Source organism: Crocodylus porosus, unplaced genomic scaffold, assembly GCF_001723895.1.
Source record: "Crocodylus porosus isolate Cpor-Errol unplaced genomic scaffold, CroPor_comp1, whole genome shotgun sequence".
Classification (NCBI taxonomy): Eukaryota; Metazoa; Chordata; order Crocodylia; family Crocodylidae; genus Crocodylus; species Crocodylus porosus.
Window position 1 is genome coordinate 59,996,324 of NW_017728906.1, and position 22,938 is coordinate 60,019,261.

The window sequence follows — 22,938 nt, forward strand, 5'->3', positions numbered from 1 at the left end:
GCACAGTGTCTGCATGTGTGCCCTGGACTGCAGCAGTTTGAGCATCTACACATACTATTAAGAAATGACGATAAACTCCAGTGCCAACATTTTATCATGTTGCCTTAATGGCACATGTAGATGCATCCTCTGGGTTTATCTTGTGAATCTTGTTTGCACATTGTGGCATCCTGGTTGAACATTACTGCTCTAACTTAACTCTAATATACAATGTCATTGCTGGTTGCTGAAGGGCTGGGTTATTTAGGGTCCCTCCCCTTTAACAAGCAACAAAAAGTGGTTTGGAACATATCAGTCCAGGTGGGCCCATCTTGGTGATTTTCCATGATAATCATTTCCATCTGCCAACCCACTTTTCCCCTGAAGATTTTATGGGCTATAACTAACAGTTTTCTTCACTTGCCATCCTAAAATGCTGCGTAATATTGTTGTTAACCAGCTGCTATGTTTCACTTCAGAAGTGACTGCATTTCAGTAAAAGGTTAAGTGAATCCTATATTTGAAATCTCAAAGTGTTTGGGGATCATTTAAGATGAAAGATGCTATAAAAATATTGGATAATACATTACTATCACAAGTGTAACATCCAGAGTTTAAAATACCTACAAAAGATGCACAGAAAAAATGTATCACACAACTGGTGCTTCACATAAAGAATATTAAAACCACCCAGAACTATATTTTGACCTCAGATGCATGCTTACATAGATCTTGTTTACTAGTTCATCAGGACCACATATTACCCACAATTCTGCTTTTTCTATCCACAAACAGTTTTCACCTGTGGTAGCAAAGTATTTGGAACCTAACAGCTTCTAACTTCCTATAAGCTGATGAACATGGACCTTTACAAGTCATTGGGTACTACTAAGTATAGCTACTCTTAAATTCCCATTGCTGAACTCTGTCTTTAAAAATGGATCATGTTGCCCTGACAAGTAGCACTTGGGCATGTTGTACTGTACCTTCAAGATGTACCGACTGGAGTTTTTGTCATCAGGGGCCACATACAGGCGGATGAAGACAGAGTTACTGTACTGACCCCGAAATGTCGCAAGGGTCTGGAGCATGCTGAACTTCCTTTCTGACCACAGTCCTTCTGGTCCAATGTTAGATTCCAACACAGGCCAGCGGAAAGGCGAATGCTTCAATATATTTAACAGTGGTTTTGCATCAGCTCTTTCAATTTTATCTAAAATGTCAAGGTGTGACAACAGTTAAGTTCCAGATAATTTGAAACCCGCAGTAACCACAAGTCATATCATACCAGTAAGATGCAAGCTTTATAGTGTTTGATCATTTTCTAGACAAGACTAAACACAATAGCTAAACAATTACACCTTGGGTGGCCTGTGCTAAAAGGCTGTCTATGAACATAAAGCATGATAACTCCTAGCAGTATCCAACTCAACAAATGAAAGCATATCCAAACATGTACTGACTTTGTATTCAAGCTGCACTGTGCCTGTCCTTAGAACTTACAACGATAATCTCATTCCGTTTCTTCAGGGTATCCACCAGAACCAAAGGGGAAAAAAGGATTCTGAAGTTGTGATGAGATGGACCAGATTAAAAATATAAAGTAAGGATCAGCCCTGGCGATATAGTGATGGATACTGAAAACACTAAAATAGGGTTTTCAGAGTTATGTGCTTAAGAAAATTGAGAACAAGATCTCTCAGTCATAAATATTGCAAAGGGACTTTGAAAATTGAGTTATAAAACTTGGGTGGTGCTTGCTAAGTGTCTGGCACAGAAGTGTGATCGTTTCACAAGAATAATTGTTGCGGAGAAAAAAATTAGGAGTGGCCTGGGTGTAACCAGTGACAGAATGCAACAGAATTTGTAACAGAAGGGGCATGTATAATTTGGATCAGGGGTGAAGAGCTCACTGGCCAAGTTCACGAGTGACACTAAGTTATGGAGGAGCATGGTTATGCTTGAAAATAGGCTTCAGATACAGGCAAACCTAGACAGGCTGGGAGGCTGGGCAGATTGGAACCAGATGAAGTTCAACACTGAGAAGTGTGAAGTGCTCCATCTGGGGATGAACAATCTCCAACATACTTACAGGCTCAGTAGCACCAAACTGACTAGGCACCATGACTGAAAACGACCTAGGGGTAATAACAGACCATACTATGAACAGGAGCTGTCAGTGCAATCCTGTAGCCAGCGGGGCAAACAATACTCTGGCATGCATCAACGGATGCATCTCAAGCAAAACCAAGGAGGTGATTCTCCCACTTTACTCAGCAGTGGTGAGACCGCAGCTGGGCACTGCATTTCAACAAGGATGTGGAAAAGCTTGAGAGAGTCCAGAGAAGAGCCACCCATATAAACAGAGACTTGTAAGGTAAGCCATACGAGGAAAGGCTGAGGGAGTTGGGTCTCTTCAACCTAAAAAAGAGAAGGTTGAGAGGGCACTTGGTAGCAGCTTACCACTAAATCCTGGGAATACATCCAGGGCTCGACGAACAACTGTTCACCAGGGCATCCTTGGGGAAAACCAGGAGTAATGGTCACAAACTCCTGGAAGACCATTTCAGGCTTAACACTAGGAAAAACTTTTTCTCCACAGACTGTGGAACAAGCTCCCTCCAGAGGTGATGCGATCACCTACCCTGGAAATCTTCAAGAGGAGACTGGACAGTCACTTTGCTGGGGTCACCTGACCTCAGTTGTCTTTCCTGCCTAGTTCAGGGGGACCTGATGATCTTGCGAGGTCCTCTTCCAGCCCCATACAATCTATGAATCTATGTAGGCAATCAACTTCACAGCATGTCAGAACAAATACTCCACAAGAAAGAAAACAACTCCTACAGAAATTCTGACAAAAAGACAGGAAACTATCCCATATTTTTGACTCCAAGAAACGGATCCTTCCCAGAAATTTTAAGGGAAAACGAACAACTATCCATTTTACCGAGATGAGCAAGAAAAAAGGGATGTCATCTTACTAGTTGCATGAGGACACTAGGCTGGTATGCAATGTTTTAGAAGTTTCAGAGATATACATAATGGAAGACTAGGACATGGCCAGTGAAGAGGTTGGGAGTATAAAGCAGAGACACAGATTATTAGGGACTATAGCCTTGGGCCAGGTGAAGATCCACAGCTGCAAGAATGAGAGGAGAGAGAGGAGGATAATCCAGGGATATCACCACAGAATCATAGAAAATGAGGGTTGGAAGGGACCTCAGGAGGTCAGCTAGACCAACCCCCTGCTCAAAGCAGGACCATCCCCACCTAGATCATCTCAGCCAAACATCCAAATCCTGGAGACACTTTAAGAAGGTTCCGCTGCCAGGGTCTATTTGCAGGTCTTGCTTTTATCCTTTGTGTTCTGGTTCCCACTAAATTAGAGGGAATAAGGAGGCAAAGGAGAATTTCAGCTTTCATCAGAAAACACAAACAGAAATGAATGAATGAAAACAGAAACTGATGAAAGATTAATGTTGAAGTCAAATGGAACTAGCAAGCTCCACATGTGCACCAAAAAGCCAAGAAATCCTGATTCTGTCCCCTCTATCATTTACAATTTTGATGTAAATTGGCTGAATTAACAAAATTGGCAGAATATGGGCTACAGTCAAATAGAACCATTTGACTGGTGCTCCAAAATCCTCAGGTCAGCTGTGTTCATTTCAGGATAATTACAGTGGAAAGAATGTGGTTAACACCAAGGAGCAGGCATGACAAATATGTATTATAGATATCTGACAAGAAATCTGAAAATTAGCTTTGCTGCTGAGGGAATATCCATACTGTGGCTGTAACAAGTCTAGGAACATCACTGAGAAGCACAGCTCAGCCCATTCACTACCACTCAGCAAAGCCCAGCAACTATCGGAGTAGCCAGTTTAGCAGAGTCTGCAGCACTTCCCAGAGCCATGCTCTCAGGTTCTCTGTCTTTGACATACTTCTCAACCTAATTTCTAGGCTTTGGCATTTGTGGACTAGGATCAAGTGGGAGGGGTGGGCTTCTCAGCAGTGGTCACAGGCTAATTATGGAGACAGTACAGATATGCCCTTTGAGGCAAGGGTTTAGAGAAGGTGTTCAGATGGAACAAGCTATGGGAGCTCTGAGCCACTGGCCTTTAATTGCCACCTGACCTGAACAATTCCATCAGAGAATGTGATAAAGCAACCTGCTCCTTTTAATTTCTCAGTCAATACTCCCACACTGCTTTGAGAGTTCCTCAAAGTGCAATTCTCTTTGGAAATATGATTATGAACAAGGTATCTTGTGTCTTTGTGAATTACAAGTCACTGTGACTCATTTAGTTACCAAATTAGGCCATGAACCTAAAGTTGGGTCCCAGTAGATGAACTTTTTCACCTGTATAGAGCTACACTGAGTTCAAAGAACACAAAAATCTGCCCAAATGGATACAACTCCAGGACCTGGACTTCCTTCCTTACTGCTTCCTTCTATGAGTGCTTTATACAGATGCAGCTAATATACAACATGCCTTTTCCCCCCAAACAGAATCAAGTTACTTACTTTCATTCATACATGATGCATAAAGGATCTTGGCCTTCTGCACAGCTTCACTGTCCCGTCTTCTACTAAGAGGTTTCTCCAGCAGTTCTGAAAAGTATTAATAATATGTTTCTTTTTAGAAAATGCAGGGTTTTGTCTGTTGGCTTAACTGTTTATTTTATTTAGAAACTGTATCATTATAATGGGATGGCTTAATGATCTAAATACCACCTAAACTTCTCAAAACAACAGGCTTTAGACCTAACAGAGTTGACTCAGACGTTGGTCCTTCCTAGGTACATAAAATGAATTACCATGGAGGGCTGGGAATGGAAAGGGCCTCTGAATATGTGGAGTCTTTCAAATGACTTACAAAACCAAGCTTGGAGTTACAAATTTGATTAAGTTCCATTACATTAAGAAAATGAAAGATTGCACAAGAACACTTAAAAGGAAAAGCCAGGGCATCTTTCTGGTGCACTCTTATTATAATGCAACTTTTCAGTGGTTAAAGGCAGAACTCTCAGGTGACTGAATGTGAGTAGTTTCACCTCAACATGAGTTAAGCCATTATTCTTCTACACCATGACCAGCTTTTCATTTCATGGCCCTTGCCATTTCCAGTAATTGCCCATAACTCTGTCCCAGATGCAAACTCTGTGCAAGAGAGTGGGAGCATAGGGAGGGTGAGAAGTGCCTGTGAGCACTAGAGGCAGGGATTCTGAGAGTTCAAGGGAAAGGAGGGCATGGAAGTTTTACCTACACCAGGGACCCAAGAAGAGCCACAGCATGCTCTCTCCACCTAGCTGTGCCTACTAAAGCAGCAGCACAGTGTCCATCCACTTGGCTTCTGCTGCAAGAGCAATGCAATGAGGCTGCTTCTGCTACCAGGGTGCAGACTCTGCAGGGGTGTGGGCACATTTCTGGCTCTCCTATGAAGTTGGTGGTCAGGGCTGGTGCTCTGCTCCCTGCCCTGAGCTATGCTACTGCTCTGTCCCCAGTGTTGTCTTGTATAAAAAGGACAAAAAAGTGAAGCATGTAAGTGACAAGCAATTCTGTCCTTGAGGAACAGGTTTTAGACTACTCAGAGACAGTACCCAAAACCAAGCCCCAACACACTGACAAAGGGACGCTATCCTCAATGTGAGCTAAGGAAGCTTGGCACCACCAGGGGCAGATCAAGAATGGACAGTGGTACAGCTGCACCCCACTTTTGGACTTGAACCCACCACAGGATCCTCTAGGTCCCCAAAGTAGGTAAGAATCCCACCCCCTTCCCTGAAAATTTTTCCGAAATTATTTCAGAACAGGATTTCCAGAAGCACTGATTTCATGCACCCGATTTATCAATATAATCATAGTCTGACATGTATTTATCAGTCTACCCATTTTTAACAGAACCATTAATGTTTTACATATGTAATTCAAAGGAAACAGTAACTCAGTCCTAAATAAGGTTAGGAAGAGAAAAATTGCACCCTGTTAAATCTAATGCAGTCATTTCTGTTTCTTGCAACTGAGTTGCAACAGCCATGAAGCATTGAGGCTAATAAAAGTGGATAGCAAAAGCCCAGGAGAGAAGAGGAGAATAAGATACAATAAAATAAAACCAACTGTAAAACTGCACTAGCATTAAATCCTATTAAAATCAGACCTGGTGCTTTCCAGTGAATCACTTCTCTATAGTATAAAATAAAGACGTAACACTCATTACATTACTGCAAGAATAATTTGGAGCGATACACTTCCACTTTGGTTGGGAAAATATTGAGTTTTGCAGGACAAATGCTGGATTCTGACCCTGTGAAACAGGGTAAGCCCAGTGTTCAAACAGGGGAAACTTAGCAAACATGGTCAGACTCTGCATTTGGACCCCCAGCTTGGTTCTAAGATAACATTAAAGACTTTACCAAGGTCACCGAATGTCAAAGTTGAGATCCAGATCTGAACTGCCTCAGTGTTTCAGGGGCTCAAATCTGGTGCTGTAATTCAAGCCACCCCATGCTTTTGCCATACACAGATACAAATATCAGAATATGAATTTGGATAACCTCCTCTGATTTAAACTTCCATGTAGAAAAACTTCTTCTTTCACTTGTGTATTCAAGTAATAGAATTTTCTTTGGTATCACATTCTTGATTATCTGTGGGTATATCCACATGTAGTCACTGCTGTAGCTGCTGCCCTCACAGACATTCCTGACCTAGTTTTACACTTGTTGACCTGGGTGCTGATAGCATCATAGCTATGGTACTGGTCACTTAACATGGGCTGGAAAAGCCACCTGAGGAAGCTGAGCAAATGTTTGATTGGTTAGACTGCACTGGACTCTGTGCTGCTGCAGCTGTACTGTACTCTCTGAAGGACTTCTGGTGGGAAAGAAGCAAGAATAAACATAAATCCTCTAGAAAACAGCACAGCATGCATCTCCTCCATACTGTGCTACAGCAACCCTGAGAATAAAATGGCTCCTGAACTCTCCACACAGGATGAATACTTATAGATATTGATGTACAACATGGAAGAAACAAAGGCACAACAGACTCTTTCCCTCTGTGTGTATGTAGACCTCCTGCCTTCCTTTAGTTTAAAAGGCATTCACAGATCAAGCTTTAGTTCACCCATTTCTTAGTAATTTCAGCATCATTTATCCTTTATCTAGTTCTCTCATACCTCTCCACAAGTCCCAATTTCTTTTCTCACCTATCCCTGCCCTTCAATGCTATCCATATCTAAGACTTATGCCTTGGAATGACAAGAAAGATCATAACAAGCCATTTTTGTGCCATGCGCACACTTACACTGTCTCTTTACTGGCCCACGCGGGGAGCACATGATCTCCGACAGCCAGTCACCTTGCCTGCTGCTCCCAGTCCCAAGCAGCCAGCCTAGGAGAGTAGAGGGAACAGCAAAAAGACTGGACATTTGCTCTTATTTTAAAAACCCACCCGGACACAGCACAGGGGGCAAGAAAGAGGACATGCCCAGGAAAAGCTGGATGTATGTTAACCCTAGCTGGCAGCAGCTGTGGCAGACAGGCGTACAACAATAATAGCCACCATTCTTGCACCCTTTCAAAACTGGTGACTGGACCTAGTGCCCTTGTCACCTACCACTGGTTACACTACTACTGTCACTTTCAAGCTTTAAAACTAAATCAGCCGCCACAACAAATTGGGACACAAGCTGGGTTACAGGCTACTCATTTCAGATCTTCTCCTCCCTTTCTCTGCCTCCCATCCTAGGCATTGCCTCAGGTGGTACATTCAGGCTAGGGACCGACATTACACATAAACTGGTTTAAGTGATCAGAAACTGGTTTAAACCTGTAACAGAACAGAAGTTCAGAGCACATAAACCAGTTTCAAAATGGTTGAAACTGGTTTAAGGTAAACCTTATTGAATGTAAGCAAGGAGATTGAACAGCTCAGTATCATCAACAGATGAATGTACTGCACACCCCCACTTTGCCTCAGAGTGCTAGCCAGGGCCTGGGGTCTGACAACACCCCTGCCCCTTGAACAGCAAGCCGGGAGAAGCCTGGACTTTGCAGGCAAGGTGAGGGTTTACACCCCTCCCTAATCAAAGCGTCCTGCCAGGGCTTGGCCACCCCGCCACTCAGTACTGTGAAAGGAAAGGGAAGGCTGCTCTAGCACTCCCCAGTTTCTAGCTTGAGCCACTACAGACATGTCCATGCGTTTCCTCAGTCCAGAGGAAATGTCTAAGCACTTGCAAACTGATTCAACCTACACAGGTTAGACTAACTTGCAAAGATTGAATCAATTCAGGCTCAGGCTTTTTGAATGCCTGTCCCTAGCCCCAGAGGCTGACACTGGCCACTGAGGCTTTTTGTTGCATCTGAAGGGTGGCTGAGGGAGCTTTGCCTAGAAAACAACTTCACTTTTTCACATCTACTTCCATCACCTTTGGAGGCTGAGGAAGTTGTGATCTCATGCAGAGAATGATCCAAGACCAAGGGTAATTGTAATAAGTAACAGAGAAGACACTTTGTCTCAGTCTCCCTGAGACTGACTGTACATTTATTCTTTTTTCCCCATAAGCTAAAATAAAAATTATTTGAAGAAAGCATACTGTTCTCTAAATTTTATCATCAGCATCATGCATGTAAAGAAAAGTAACAGTAAGAGCTGGCTAGGATAAATGCAGATGAGGGCAGATTTTAAGGGGCTCAGAATCCAGTTTTCAAATGCTCGGTGTAACAGAAGACCTGCTCGGGGCTGATCTAACCATGGCCTGTACACCTGTTCCTGGGCTAACCGCCCGTGTTCTTACCCACCATGCCTTGTTGTTAATTAATTCTTTAAAGATTTAATTAAGTGGGAGGCTGCCCATTTCCTGCCCTGATGCCAGAGGGTGCTATCTGCAGCTCCTTTCCTCCCCTACACCACAGCCCAAGCCTCGCAGATGGCATCATGTTGTTCTCACTATCACCGGCCCCTCACTGGGCCCCAGAATCCTACTACTGAACCCCACCTGGATTCCTCTCCTCAGGCAGACTCTTCCTCCATCATACCAGGCAACATAGCTCCCTGAGCTGCTCCCCCTTTGGGTGCGATTCCCCCTACCAGGACCTTCAGCTACTAGCCCTGGCCCTCCTGCAGGCCAGTTGGAACCCCAGGCATGCAGCTCTTGGGCATCCCTCGTGGTAGACCCCCAGCGCTTTGACCCTTCCAGTCCTGGCCCCAGCATGGGCCAGTCAGGGGAAGTTCAGACAAGCATTGAGTCTATGTCCCTTTCCTCTCTCCTAGGGTCCACTCTCTGGGCCCTCCAAACAAAGGGGTCACCAACTGGTCATGGGGGTGAGGGGTTAAGGCACCCCAACCTGCCTTTCCCCAAGGTGGTAATTGGCCTGGCATTTCCTGGGGACTTCCGCACCACTGAGAGCCCCGCCAGGCTACCCACTCCTGGCAGGGTGCAGTTTTAGGTCATGCCCAGGACCAGGAGCCTCCTATCCATCCCCTACAGCTCCTTCCTTACCTCCAGAAGATACTAGCAGCCCTCCAGCCAGGTGATGTTGTTGCCTGACCTCTCACAGCAGAACTGCTGTGTTTATATAGGCAGCCCCAGATCCAAAATGGCTGCCCTAAATCAAGCACCTGGCAGCTGTCAGCTCCAGGCCCTTAAAGTGGCAGGCACACAGTGCCCTGCCACACTAAACATTAAGGCCAAATTTCTAAAACTGCTCAATTAGGCACCTCATGTATGCTGCAGATGGCAGTCATCATAAAACCTACAGCCACATCCTCAAGAGTTCAGTACCCAATATACAGATGGCTTTTGAAAACCTAACAACAGAGGTTTGGTGCTTAAATGTGACCCAAAAACTGTTCTAAAAGCATAAGTTTATAACCTTCAGGTTAACCTTTCTCCTATAGTCCCCCATGCCAGCAGGGGCTTAGGGGCCCAAAAATAACTAATTTCAGTTCACAAGAGGAAAGATAAGCCTTGGTTCATTCATTTATTGATTTGGGCAGTTAATTCATTTGAACAATTAACTTTATTAACAAAAAAGGGATATGACAGAGCTCTTGAGTATAGTTCTGTTCTCAGTTGCATTCATGCAACCTCTCTGAGTTTAAAAGGCCTGAGGGCAAAAGTTGGCCCATATTTTGCATGGAATCCCACAAGTCCTGGAGGGTGTCCTGTGGACAGTACAGCTGTAACTAAACCTCTTGATACCTGAACCATAAACTAAAATATGAACAGGAACAGTCCTCCATGGGATGAATTGCAGGTTCTCAAATATCACTGTTATATGAATAAAAAACCCTGAGAGAAAGGCAGACAGAACCAGTCAACCACAACATTTCTCCCTTGAAAAAACTACTCTTACTAAACTCTATTGAGACAGTGCCTTTTTAGAATAAGAGAGCTAAAAAAAGCAAACTTTCTGAGGTTTACTACTCCTATAGTAAATAGCAATCATCTACTGTTAAAAGCGAGTACAGCTCAGTCTACAATATAAGCTTTGCTGACTTTTTTTGTTTGTTTGTTTGTTTTTAATACTATTCTAACCCTGTTTTAAGAATAGCTTTGTTGTTAAATGCTACCTTTAATCTTACTCACTATTTCTGGGCCTTGTTGATTTTCCAGACTACCGTCCTACACAGCTTCACTTCATTTTTCAGGCAACTTGCTTTATTTACTGTACTGAGATATCTCTTCCCTCCTCGCAAACCCTTATTTGTAGTATCTTTAAATGAATCTGTTGTATGCTCAGATTTGGGGGAAAGCATAAGATCGGTCCGTATTCCATTTTTACTCAGATTAAAAATATTGATTCAAATTACTAAAAAGTCATGGTCTGTGGACTTTGAAAATGTTATGCCATCAGACTATTTACTACACACAGTAAATCCTTCAGAGAGAGAGAGAGATCAACCAAGCATTTGATTAACTCAGCTATTTAATGTACTCAACAGAATATAAGGAGGTATTTTTTACTCTTCTGAAAATCTTCCAAAGAACATATAGGCAAAGCGTATTTATGGTAATAAAGACAGCACTGTTTTTGTTTTGTTTTTATTTTCTCCTAACATTTATAAAGAGTAGAAGTTGCAAATTTAAATAACTGGAAAATTATATTTGATAATAACTTGAAATGTATTACATGTGTTGTACCTTTCACCAAGGAAAAAAAAAGGAAACATTTGTGAATACACTAGTTAAAAGACAAACAAATACTATAAATCATAATAATGAGTGAAGTAGAAAAACCCAATAGAATGATACTATATCCTAGAGAACAGTGACTATAAAGGAAATTGAAAGATGAAAGCGGACCAGAAATAAACATGGGCTCCCTTTGCAATGATGTAGCAAAAAGTGCTATCCCAGAACCTATGAACAGGTGAGTAGTGGACATTAATCTCTCTAGGGGGCATTGGGTCAGACATGGTATATCTATTCTGGTGTCTTTATTTTTAGAATGATGTTGTTCAGCTAGAGAAAGTTCAAAAAATGCCACAAAAATAATCCAAGGGCTAGTAAAAAACCTTATACAGTGAGCAACCCAATGGGCTCAATCTATTTAGTTTATTACTATCAACTGCACCTTGTCATGCATCCACAGATGCATCTAGAGCAGGTCCAAGGAGGTGATCCTCCCCCTCTATGCAGCACTGGTCAGGCCGCAGCTGGAGTACTGTGTCCAGTTCTGGGCGCCGCGCTTCAAGAGGGATGTGGACAACATGGAGAGGGTCCAGAGGAGGGCCACTCGCATGATCCGGGGGCAGCAGGGCAGGCCCTACAAGGAGAGGCTACGGGACCTGAACCTGTTCAGCCTCCACAAGAGAAGGCTGAGGGGGATCTAGTGGCCTGTTACAAACTAGTCAGGGGGGATCAGCAGGTACTGGGGGAGTCCCTGTTCCCCTGAGCACTGCCAGGAGTGACCAGGAATAACAGTCACAAGCTGGCAGAGGGTAGATTTAGGTTAAATATCAGGAGGCGCTACTTCATGGTCAGGATGGCTAGGATCTGGAACCAACTTCCAAGAGAAGTGGTGCAGGCTCCTACCCTGGGGGTGTTTAAGAGGAGGTTAGATATATACCTTGCTATGGTCGTTTGACCCCAGTACTCTTTCCTGCCATGGCAGGGGGTGAGACTCAATGATCTGCTCAGGTCCCTTCTGACCCTAGAAACTATGAAACTATTATAAAGGATATTGAGGAATGACTGGATTACAATCTGTAAATACCTTCCTAGTGAAGAAAATGTCTGATATGAAAAGGCCATTTCAGAGAGGAGACAGGGCCAATGGCCAGAAGATAAAGCCAAACAAATTTAAATCAGAAATGAAACATTTCTTTCTCTTCCTTTTTCCTAAGAAGAGAGATTAACTCTGAAACACACTACTAAGAGGAAAATGGATTTGTAGAGGTATTCAGATCAAGACTGGATACATTTCTGGAAGATTTCTATAGCCAAACACAAGTTATTGGGCTATATATGGGAGTAACTGGATGAAAGGTAATGGCCTGTAATACACAGAAGGTTAAACTAGGATGATCTAATCCTTTTGGCATTAAAGTCTACACCCATATTATTAATATTATTATAAGGCACTTCATAGATGTTAAACTTACAGTATGTACAACCTTATCAACATTTATGGATAAAAAATTGTTCCGTAATAGACAAATTCTCACTTACCTTACTTACCGATTTCAATGCTGTTGTGTCAAAAAGCAAGCAACAAATAGATGATCTTAAAAAGATGCATACCCCTAGACAACTCTAACTTTCCCCAATATTGTGGACAATCACCACCTGAAATAATAAATAGTAAAATGCTGTTCTTGTAACTAACAGCAACATAGGTTTTATCTAGCCACACCCATCCCCAGGTTAACACCTGCATTCCCTCACTGCCAATTTATATGTTAATCTCTCCATTAATCAATCCTAAAACTTGTATCATACATTAAAGAAGCAACCTACTGCAAACTTAGTTCTGTCTCTGTGTGTATGATTATAGGCTTTTACTTTTCTAATCTCATGCCACAATTTCTTCCCTCTTTACCAGTAGTGCAACTAAAGGGGAAGGGACTATGACTGGGGCAACAGCCCCAGGCTGTCCAAGCCGGTTGTGAAGGGACACAAAAGAGAGGGGCACAAAAATAGCAACCAGAGCAAATGCCAGGAGTCTGTCAATCCATCCACCATTACTGCCCAGGACACAAAGCTGCCCTGTTCTGCCGCTGTTCTTCTCTGTACTGGATATATAAACCCATTTATTAAAATGCAAGGTGGATTCTTGTGCAACATACTGGCTAGGATTAAAAGACCAAGACAACTTAAAAAAAAGTAACCCCCCCAAATCCCAAGGCCTTTTGTTATGGAAGTCATAGCTTGATAAACACACAGCTTTAAGTTACAGTAATTAAGATTTACAGTACCAAATTCCAGGGAGGCTTATTTCAAAGTGGTTTGGAGATCAGCTGACATTCATATAGTATCAGCTACCCACTTTCACTTTTCAGGGAGCTCCCACAAGGCTTGGAAGCAAAAGACAGAGGACTGACATCTGGAAGGTTAACAAAATGCTCTATCATCTCAAAATAAAAATGCCAACCACAAACATCTAAAAATGAGACACAACATTGTTACTGTGACTTTACCAGTGGTTTCCTCTGGTATTTTCTATCAGAAAGTGAGATCAGTAAGCTGAATTCCACACAGTGGGCACATCTACATGAGATGCTACGTCACTGTCATTACAGTGACATAGCATCAGCAGGCACTAACCGTGATGCTGCTGCCACTGCACCGTAGCAGCAAGCTACTGTACAATGGCTTGTTACTACTGAGCAGTAGGGCTGAAAATGACCTGTGTGCCGCCAGGACTACACAGTACCAGCAGGTACTGCACAGTCATTTAGTACTTGCTAAAGGGGCACATGTAGACCTGCCCAGTGTGACACAACAGGAAATACTATTTCTGCAAGAAGGAAAACCTGAGGTATAGATTCTAAAAGGAGGAAATCAAATTTAATGTAGATGTTTTCCTTACAACTTGGGAACAAAGCAGCAATTGCTCCTCTTGTCACTTTATTCTGTATGGCGATCTTGCAAAACCTCCTCCAAATCACATCTCACTCTAACAGTCAATCAGCTTCATCCTGGGTAACAGAATTTACCCGTTAGCTCTCTTCTAGTAGATTATTGCCTCCCAAACTCTCAAAAGCTAAATATTTTCTGTCAGTCTGGTCACACAGCATCAGATCCAGCAATGGAGCTACATCTGTTTATATCTGTGGTAAATTAAGCCATTGTAATATCACCAGAAGGGCACATCTGTGGCCTTAAACCCACAAATAGAACTGAATAAGTGGTACTTTGCATCCAGGGAGAGATCCAGAGGGGTGCAGTGGCACGGCTGCACACCCCTTCCTGACCACAGGGCAGATAAAAAGTCCTCAGCTGCTGTAAGTTCTGCAAAAAGGTAAGAATTCTGCCCTTCTTTTTCAAGCCATGCTCAGAGACTCATCCTCTCTCCTCCCTCCCCTCCTGTCTTTCTTTATCTGCCACTACCACTGTTCCTGTTGTCCCAGGGGAGAAGGGAGCTCCAGAGCCACTCTAGCTGGGCTGTGTGGAGGCTGGGCTCAGCCTGGGACAGCAGTGGTGGGTAGGCAGCTTCCCACTCCCTGCCTGCGGGGACCATGGCTCCTCATGGCTCTTATAGCAAGTTTGGGTCTTACATTGATAGGTTTATAGCTTAGGATTAGATTTAAAAAAATTGACTCAACTGTATGCAAGCCTCTTCCTGAGCAAAAACAAATATTTCAGTCTATGGAATCTTACATGTAGTTTTTTTTCATATCTATCTAACCTAACATAGCTTTCACATTTTATAGTTTTTCATTTATTCCATTATCTCTTAGAAAAAAAACAAACAACTATGAAACCTTCCCCTAGTGTCAAACTGTTGAGTCCACCCATTTTTCCCTATTAAAAAATTGTATACGGCAATATTATTTCTGGAACCTCACTGAGATTTGGACTAAATTTATTTCCACTACACCCATACCCCATACCATCAACTCCATTAGTCACTCCCCTTTGTTCATCTCCTTGGCCCTAGTTCAGGTGTCCAGATGTCTAATGTACGTAGTCTATGACTCCCACTCTCACCCAAGGTGAACTCTATAAGGTTGGTTTTTTATATGCAATGTTACCTGTATGATTCCAAAAGAAGAAAGCATACTGCTTGTGTAAGTTGGATGCCTTCAGCTTTCATTCAGCTAATTTAGTTAAACCTATTACAAATTTAGCCATGTACTGAAATTAAGCATAAGACATGTTCTCTTTAAAAAAAAATAAACGTTTTTATACAGAGATGGTGACTGTTTAGGATGGACTGATTTTTTTACCCTATAACTTCAGTGGTTACAATATTGCTAACTCTGGCAGCTCTCCTACAGAAATAAGAAAGAGAAGAAATTATGGTTTCCTTTGGGATACATCATGTCACTAAAAACTAAATATATGAAGCATGATCATTCAAATATCAATTTAGCAATGTACATGCGCAAATCTGAATTTATGTGCTAACATTAACCTTATCCAAAAAATAAAGATGTGGATTTTTAATGTATAGTATTGAGGCATTTACTAAAAATTAAAAATGAACAATGGCTTGTTATGTTATCAGACCAAAATAATGGCCCTAGAAGAAGCACTTACATTGTGGCCTTGTCAGATTCTAACAAATCTGTTGACGACAGGTATTTAGCAGAATTGACAATCTCAGACAAGACATGAGAAGGAGGAGGAAGAGATGGAGATGCTAAAATAAACCAAATAGTATGGGATATTTTCTGAAAATTAGTCATTTTTTGGATTAATAATGGAAGGTAGCTCTGAAATTTCAATTTGTGTGTGAGTATTCATGGGAAGAGTTCACATAGCTGTACATGGAAGACCCAAGCTCACATTTATTCTTTGCCTGACTCAGTACATGGATTTGGCCCAAGCTCTGTCACCGCTCAGGAAAGTACCTTAGCTATAAGCATAGCCATGCCTGAATACTCAGAATATATTTCTCCCAGTTGGAGCTGTTTCATTTATCATAAAATATCAAAAAATTCTTTGGAGAAGGAACTGGAACCCTCTGTGTCTTGTCCCAGGTGAGTGCACTAGACACAGGTGACAGAATCACTCACATTTCTCTAGTTCATTAGTTACATTTTTTTTGCAAAGAGGAACAGCATCAACAGGAGAACTTTACAACGACCCCCTGTAGAATGCTTCCATTCCAGGGGTAGGCAACTTTTAATGCTTCCAATCTGACCCAAACAGGTACTGCCAGAGCCGCACAGCTGCCACTACCACTCTCCCCCTGCAGTGTTGTTACCAATATCTCCCATTCACATACAGGCATCAAGTATGTGGGTGGACCAAGGGCCCTGAACCACCTCAGGAAGAGGGTAGGGTGACCACATGTCCCTAATTGAGTGGGACAGTCCCAAAATGGGAACATCAAGTCCCAGTCCTGGGCTGCATGACTCCAGGACAGCATTTGTCCTGGATTCCCAATATCATGCAGGGATTCAGGCTTTCTGCTCACCACAGAAAAATGCAGGAAATGGCAGGCTTTCCTTGCAAGCTGGCAGCATGCCACCCTGCAAGGGGCTGTGGAGAGCAGGGCAGAAGGAATGCCAGACATTGGAGACACATGCATGTGCACCCCCTGAGATTGGCTGTGCACCCCGAGAGAAGCACTGATGGCATTTCTGGGTTGGTGCTGGCACTTCTGCCAGTGGCAGCAATCAGCCACTGTGGGACCCTCCAGTATTAGGAGGCACCAGTTGCCCATGGTGCCAGGTGCACGTGTGTGCCCTCACACATGCATGTGGCCAGAAATACAGCCCCAGGCAGCAGTGGAGAACAGCTCCCCCAGCTGCCTTCTGGTAAGTCTATGGTGGGGGGTCGGCAGAGTGGAGCAGGACCTGGGCCTGGGGCAGACAGCCAGCCAGGGCAGTGCAAGGGGCCCAGGGCCAGGGTAGAGAGTGGGACAGAGCCACGGGCAGCTCATCCAGGGGGCAGGGTCAGCTGATGCACACAGTCCCAGGGAGGGGGGGCATGGGGAGGCACATGGCCCCCAGATGTCTGTGCAGGGTAGGGGCAGATGTGAGCTGCCCCCTGCCCACCTGGAAGCTGTGGGAGGCACAACTCTTCACCACCACCGCTGCTGCTGCTGGGCAGTCAGGGGGCACCTCACCATGGCAGCACGGCCAGCACAGGGCTTCTGGAAGCCCACAACAGGCAGCCTGCATCCACCCCCACCCCCTGCCACAGGCTCCACTCCAGCCATGCCACCGGGGAGGGGGGTAGGTTGCATCTTAGCTCCCCCCACAGTGAAAACAGAAGTCAGAGCCTATGCTTCCAAGTGAAGTCCCACACCATAGAAACAACACCAATGCTCCCTGACTTCATAGGCTATAGGTTTCCAAATCCTATTCTAGCTTGCTGGTTGAATATGTTCCTGGGAAATGGAAGATGTGGTGCCAGTCCCCACTGTCAAGAGGAAATTGAGCTCAAATTTCCCATGTTCTGGGTGAATGCTATGGCTTCTGGACAAACCAAGAATGTCCAGCATCACATCCTCCCCCTTTATCTATTCTCCCAAAAGTTTTTCAGAATCAACTACTTCAGTGAGCTAAAACCACATTTTTCAACAAATACAGGATTCAGAAAAAAAATAAACTTAACCCTGGTGAAAGCCATATCTTTAAATAATCCATATGTATACACACACTTCCTTCTTTTGCAATTTATAATAAAATTCTTAATTTTCACCAAAGCATGTGCCATGCCATCTTTAGCTACCCTATTTTTAATCCAGTCTGTTGTCTACCTTCCACTACATTGCCTTCTTTCTATCCCCTTTTTAGCACACCCTGTCAGCTACTCCATCACAAAAAATCTCGTGAGGAAGGAAGAGGACGGGAACATGACCACAATCTCCTCCATGCCAGTCAGTGAAGATGAGCTGACACCTGGTAATCACAAGCACCTTTCTAAAGCCTGCAAAGCAGTTAGCACTGCAAAAGTTTCCCTTGTGCTCCCAAAGGCACCACAGGCAGAAGTTTGATGCTACAGTGTCCAATTAGGGATGTAAAGATATTCTTTCTTCTCCTGCAAAATCAAATTAAGGTAATCCACAGCACTACACCCAACATGACAGGACTGTTTGTATTCTCCCACTTCATTCAGTTCCCAGCCATTCTTGGCTGGCAACAGGATTTTTAGAGTTCTAATTAACTGGATTGTTTCTACCAGTGAAGGCCAACCTTTCTGGCAGGCATGCCACAGATTAGCTCCACATCCTCCCTAAATGCCACTCCAGTCACCTTCCCCTGCCTGATCTCTATACTCTGCTTTCTGTTCTCTGCCCTGTGCTCCCCGACTGATCTCCTGCTCTGCTTTCTGTTCTCTGCCCTATCTGCTGCTCTGCTGCCTGTCCCTTCCCTGGTCTGCTGCATTCCAGACACAGAAGTTACCCCTTGTTTACACTCCAGCCACAGTACCTACATAGGCAGGCACTGAAGTCACATTTTGAAGACTTTTGTTTGCATCCATGAGGGCTTAAAACACGATTTTAAATAAACCTGTTATCTCCTTTTGTGAATCCAGAAGTCCTAAAAATGGGCTCAGGTTTTTATCTATGACTATTCTGCTTTAATAAAAACTTCCTCTTTCCCTTTAAAAGACACGTATAGCTACAAACATCAACACCACATTAAGCCATGCAGACAAACGCATTTCAGTTTTGACATATAAACCACCATGAGCCTCCTCCTTGAGGATAGTGTATTTCTTACCATGAATAGAGGAAGTTACTATGAATAGTGACACTCAGAAATAATTGGTCCATCATTAATTCCTTTGGCATTCATGGTAACACTCTCAATCATTGAGAACTAATGTGGCAGTAATGAGGAGGTAATTAATATGCACTTCCACAGGAATTCTATGAAGATTTAGCAATCAATCAATCAGTATCTCAAGAAGGAGAATAAGATTGGTTGAAAAAAAAAAAAAAAAAAAAAAAATCTTTCTGAAAACCTATTTAATGAAAAGATGCTGCATTTACACAAATAGATCTGATTAAAATAGTGACATTTTAGTCCTCCTTTTTTCCCCAAAAAGCAATTTCACCATCCACAGTTTGAATATCCATTTCAGCAATCCGGAGGTTTTTACGAAAATAGCAATTAGACAGCTGTGCTAACGTAAATGCTTTCTAATGCTGTTCAGCGGTGCTTGAATGCCATAAGATACAGCATGTTGCTTAAATGACAATGCTTTGAAAAGTTTGTTGCTACTGTTTCAATATTTTGTAAAAGCTAGGTTTCTGAATTTTAAACGGATCCAAGTCAATGTAAGAAAAGTCAAAACATATTGTGAGAGTTCAGCTCCAAGTAAACAAATGTAATTACACAAACTAAACAATATCAGCAGATAATTTATTGGCAATAAGAGGGTCTATTTTCAATGCATTCCATTTGAATATTCATTTTAATAAAAGCTTTGGAGAAATAGTCTTTTCTTGGCATCCTGCTGCAAGGGATGACATATGCATGTCATGAATAGACGGGCTCACTAGTTTATATGAGCATAAAAGAAAAATATGATGGGCATAATTGTTACAATACAGCTGGAGCAGGATGTTTATTGGCAACATTAAGCTTTGCTTCTTGTTATTAATATTTTTGCCATGCTTCTTCAGTAAGTGTTTCTAATCAGGGAATATGGAGAATTAGATGAATCAAAGATTGTTATGATTTTGAGAAAATAACTGCATCTTTTGGTAGGATTAAAAGTATGTGGTACCTAAATATGGCAGTTTTAGAATTTAATAAGCCATTGCATACAGATTCAGTATATCATTCTGGGGAAATAACTGTTGAAATTTAACCTTGGTCTAAATCTTCTATAAATATTTTGTCATAAATAGAATGAAAGGGTTATACAAACTTTTGATAGTCAGTGCTAATGCAGTGAACTCCCAAGAAGAATCATAACCAAAAAAGGTGTCATTCTGCTCTCCTGACCAGACAGACTCTGTGGGAACCCTGTGGCTCAGCTGCTGTGGAGTTTTAAACCCTCATTCAGGAACCAAAATGATCTCCTTTCATTGCCCATGGTTTCCCAAACACCCACTACAGAAACAACTGTCTTTTCTAACAGCCACAGCAGCCTGCAAAAAAAAAAAAAAAAAATCCTGGCTTCTCCACTTTCTATTCAGGTATTTCACTTTAACAAAAAGTAAACTGTTAACTGGTTACTCAGACAGTGTTGGCTGATCCTTGCTGCTTATTTTCCTTTGCTGGTATGATCTTACTTTGACTATTATTCGACTGTCAAACTTAAATTAGAAATACAAATACTGAGTTCCCAGTAACATTTTTTATTTTCCAAGCAGTTTCTGTTCATTAGCTAAATAACTTCTCATACTAATTCCAAAATACAAATGATATCTTCATTTTGCAGAGCAGAAAAAATGAAGTGCACAGTGCCCAAAGACCAAAACTGAAAATATCAGAGTCAAGGAGTTTAAGAGCTCTTGGATGGAGGTTCTGCATCTATATCACTGGATAAAATTTCTCGCTACTCTTCCATCTTTTGACATCACATTTAAGGGACAAGCAAGCTGGTTCACAGAGAAAAGGAAGAGGTCTGACATCTCACCAAAAACAGATCAAGGTTTGGGAATGGGGCAACTGACAACTGATGCCCAGGAAAAAGCCAACCTATTAAATGGGTACTTTGTGTTAGTCTTTGTGAGAGAGTGGGGCCTAGGAGCAGCCGTGAACTCCCTAGCGCCCCCTACTGTCACTCAAGGCCGTACTCAGCACCCTCAGATTCTTGCCCTCCACGACTTTGATCTTAAATGAGTTTTTAAATGGGAGGCTGCCTTTATCTCCCTGGTGAATGGTACATAATGGTCCTGCCCCTACTCCATATGGGGTGCTTCTCTGCACCCCTCCCTTAAGGGGTACACGTGGGACGTTGTGCGGTCCCTTGCCCTCTGGTGCTCTCACTAGCACCCCGGGCTCATCACCCGCCTGGTGTCCCTGGGCCTGGCTCTCAGCCACCGCACAGCCTCCGGTGCCCCTTGGGCCTGGCTCTCCGCCCACTGCCCCGCTCTGGGGCCTGAATCGCCCACCTCTGGGCTTTTGCGCCCTTCTCAGGGCCTATACCACGCCTCCAGCGCCTCTTGGGTCTCTGCCGCCCTATCCGCGGCCATTGCCCCCCTTCTGGGCCCACACCTGCGCTCCTCGCACGCGCTCTCTGCCCCCTCTGGAGCCTTGCCCTTTCTAGGGCCCACGCCTGCGCTCCTCGCACACGCTCTCTGCCCCCTCTGGAGCCTTGCCCTCTCTAGGGCCCATGCCACGCTCTCCGCGGCTGTTGCCCTGCCTCTGGGCCCACGCCGCACTCTCTGCACATGCTCTCTGTCCCCCTCTGGGGCCTTGCCCTTTCTAGGGCCCACGCCGCGCTCCCCATGGCGGTTGCCCTCCTACTGGGCCTATACCGCACTCCTCACGCTTGGGGCCCAGGTGGCCGCAGCCATGCCTGGCCCCCTTGACCGTTCTCTGGGTCCTTTGCCCCACTGGGCCCATGCCGCACTCCCCGCAGTGGTTTCCCTCCTACTCTTACTGGGCCTATACCGCGCTCCTTGCACTTGGGGCTCAGGTGGCCGCAGCCGTGCCTGGCCCCCTCGCCCCACTGGGCAAACACCGCGCCTCTCTGGCACAAACAATAGTGCCCCACTGGCACCATGCCCCTACTGGGCACTGGGAACCCCCAAGCTGCTGGAGAGCTCCCGTGAGGCCTCCTCACTCCCCTACAGCCTCACCCGGTCCTCCGGTGTAACCATAACCAAAACTCCAGCCACCTGGCTTCAACATAAAACACAGAGCCTCCTGCTCATAACATAAACACTGAGCACCCCCCCCAGGGCCTCCAACCATACCTCTCATCAAGGTGCTCTCCTCCCCGGCGTCATCACAGCCAATCAGTACCACCAGGCTGCCGCTACCGCTACCACTTCAGGCCACTCAGCTCAGCCGCAGAGCTCCTGCTCCTACGACTGCCAGAAGGGAACTGCTAGTCAGGCTCCGGCCTGGGCTATTTATAAAGGCCCAGCCCTGCCCCCTTCTGGCCACCTGACCAGCTGGTTGCCCTAGCAACCTGCAGCTGCACTGCCCTGTTGATTGGCAGCTCTGACAATCCGCACCTGAGCTGCCCTGGTGACTGACAGCTCACCTTATCTCCTTCTTAGGCACGGAGCACCCCAGTGCCTCCGTGACAGTCTTTCATCAGTCCTATGGGACACCTATGCCCGCTATGGGGCAGGGAGGTCCAGGTGAGGGAGATCCCCTGCCCTCTATTAATGCTGACCTCATGAAGGAACACCTTGAGAAGCTGGATACCTTCAAGTGAGCCGGCCCTGACAATCTACATCGCAGGGTACTCAAGGAGCTGGTGAACATCATAGCCCAGCCTATGGCATGGATCTTTGAGAACTCCTGGTGCTCTGGTGTAGTGCCCAAAGACTGGAAGAAGGCCAATATGGTGCCTATCTTTAAGAAAGGGAGGAAAGTGGATCCAGCTAATAATAGGCCTATCAGCCTGACTTCTGTCCCAGGGAAGATCTTAGAAAATTTTATTAAAGAGGCCATCCTTAATGGACTGGCCAATGCCAACATCCTAAGGGATAGCAAGCATGGGTTTGTTGCTGGTAGGTCTTACTTCACCAATCTCATTTCCTTCTACGACCAGGTGACCTAGCACCTGGACAAGGGAGAAGAGATTGATGTCATATATCTTGACTTCAAAAAAGCCTTCGATCTGGTATCCCACGATCACCTCTTGGCGAAACTGGCCAATTGTGGCCTTGGGTCCACCACGATCCACTGGCTGG

At 44.2% G+C, this 22,938-nt stretch overlaps 1 protein-coding gene across 2 annotated transcripts in view; it reads right to left on the reverse strand.

The window, feature by feature from the left end:
• The window catches only part of PHEX (phosphate regulating endopeptidase homolog, X-linked), a 172,791-nt gene that overhangs the window by 124,521 nt on the left and 25,332 nt on the right, over positions 1–22,938 (reverse strand). The window contains exons 1-3 of one of the 2 annotated variants that reach the window (XM_019529178.1): positions 14,020–14,107; positions 4,508–4,594; positions 966–1,192 (exon numbers count right to left, since the gene is read on the reverse strand). In XM_019529178.1, the coding sequence (XP_019384723.1) occupies positions 966–1,192; positions 4,508–4,517 (237 nt within the window). In that variant the 5' untranslated portion in view covers positions 4,518–4,594; positions 14,020–14,107. Of the gene's footprint in view, positions 1–965; positions 1,193–4,507; positions 4,595–14,019; positions 14,108–22,938 lie in introns of those variants that run through there. The other variant, XM_019529177.1, reaches the window with a different exon arrangement.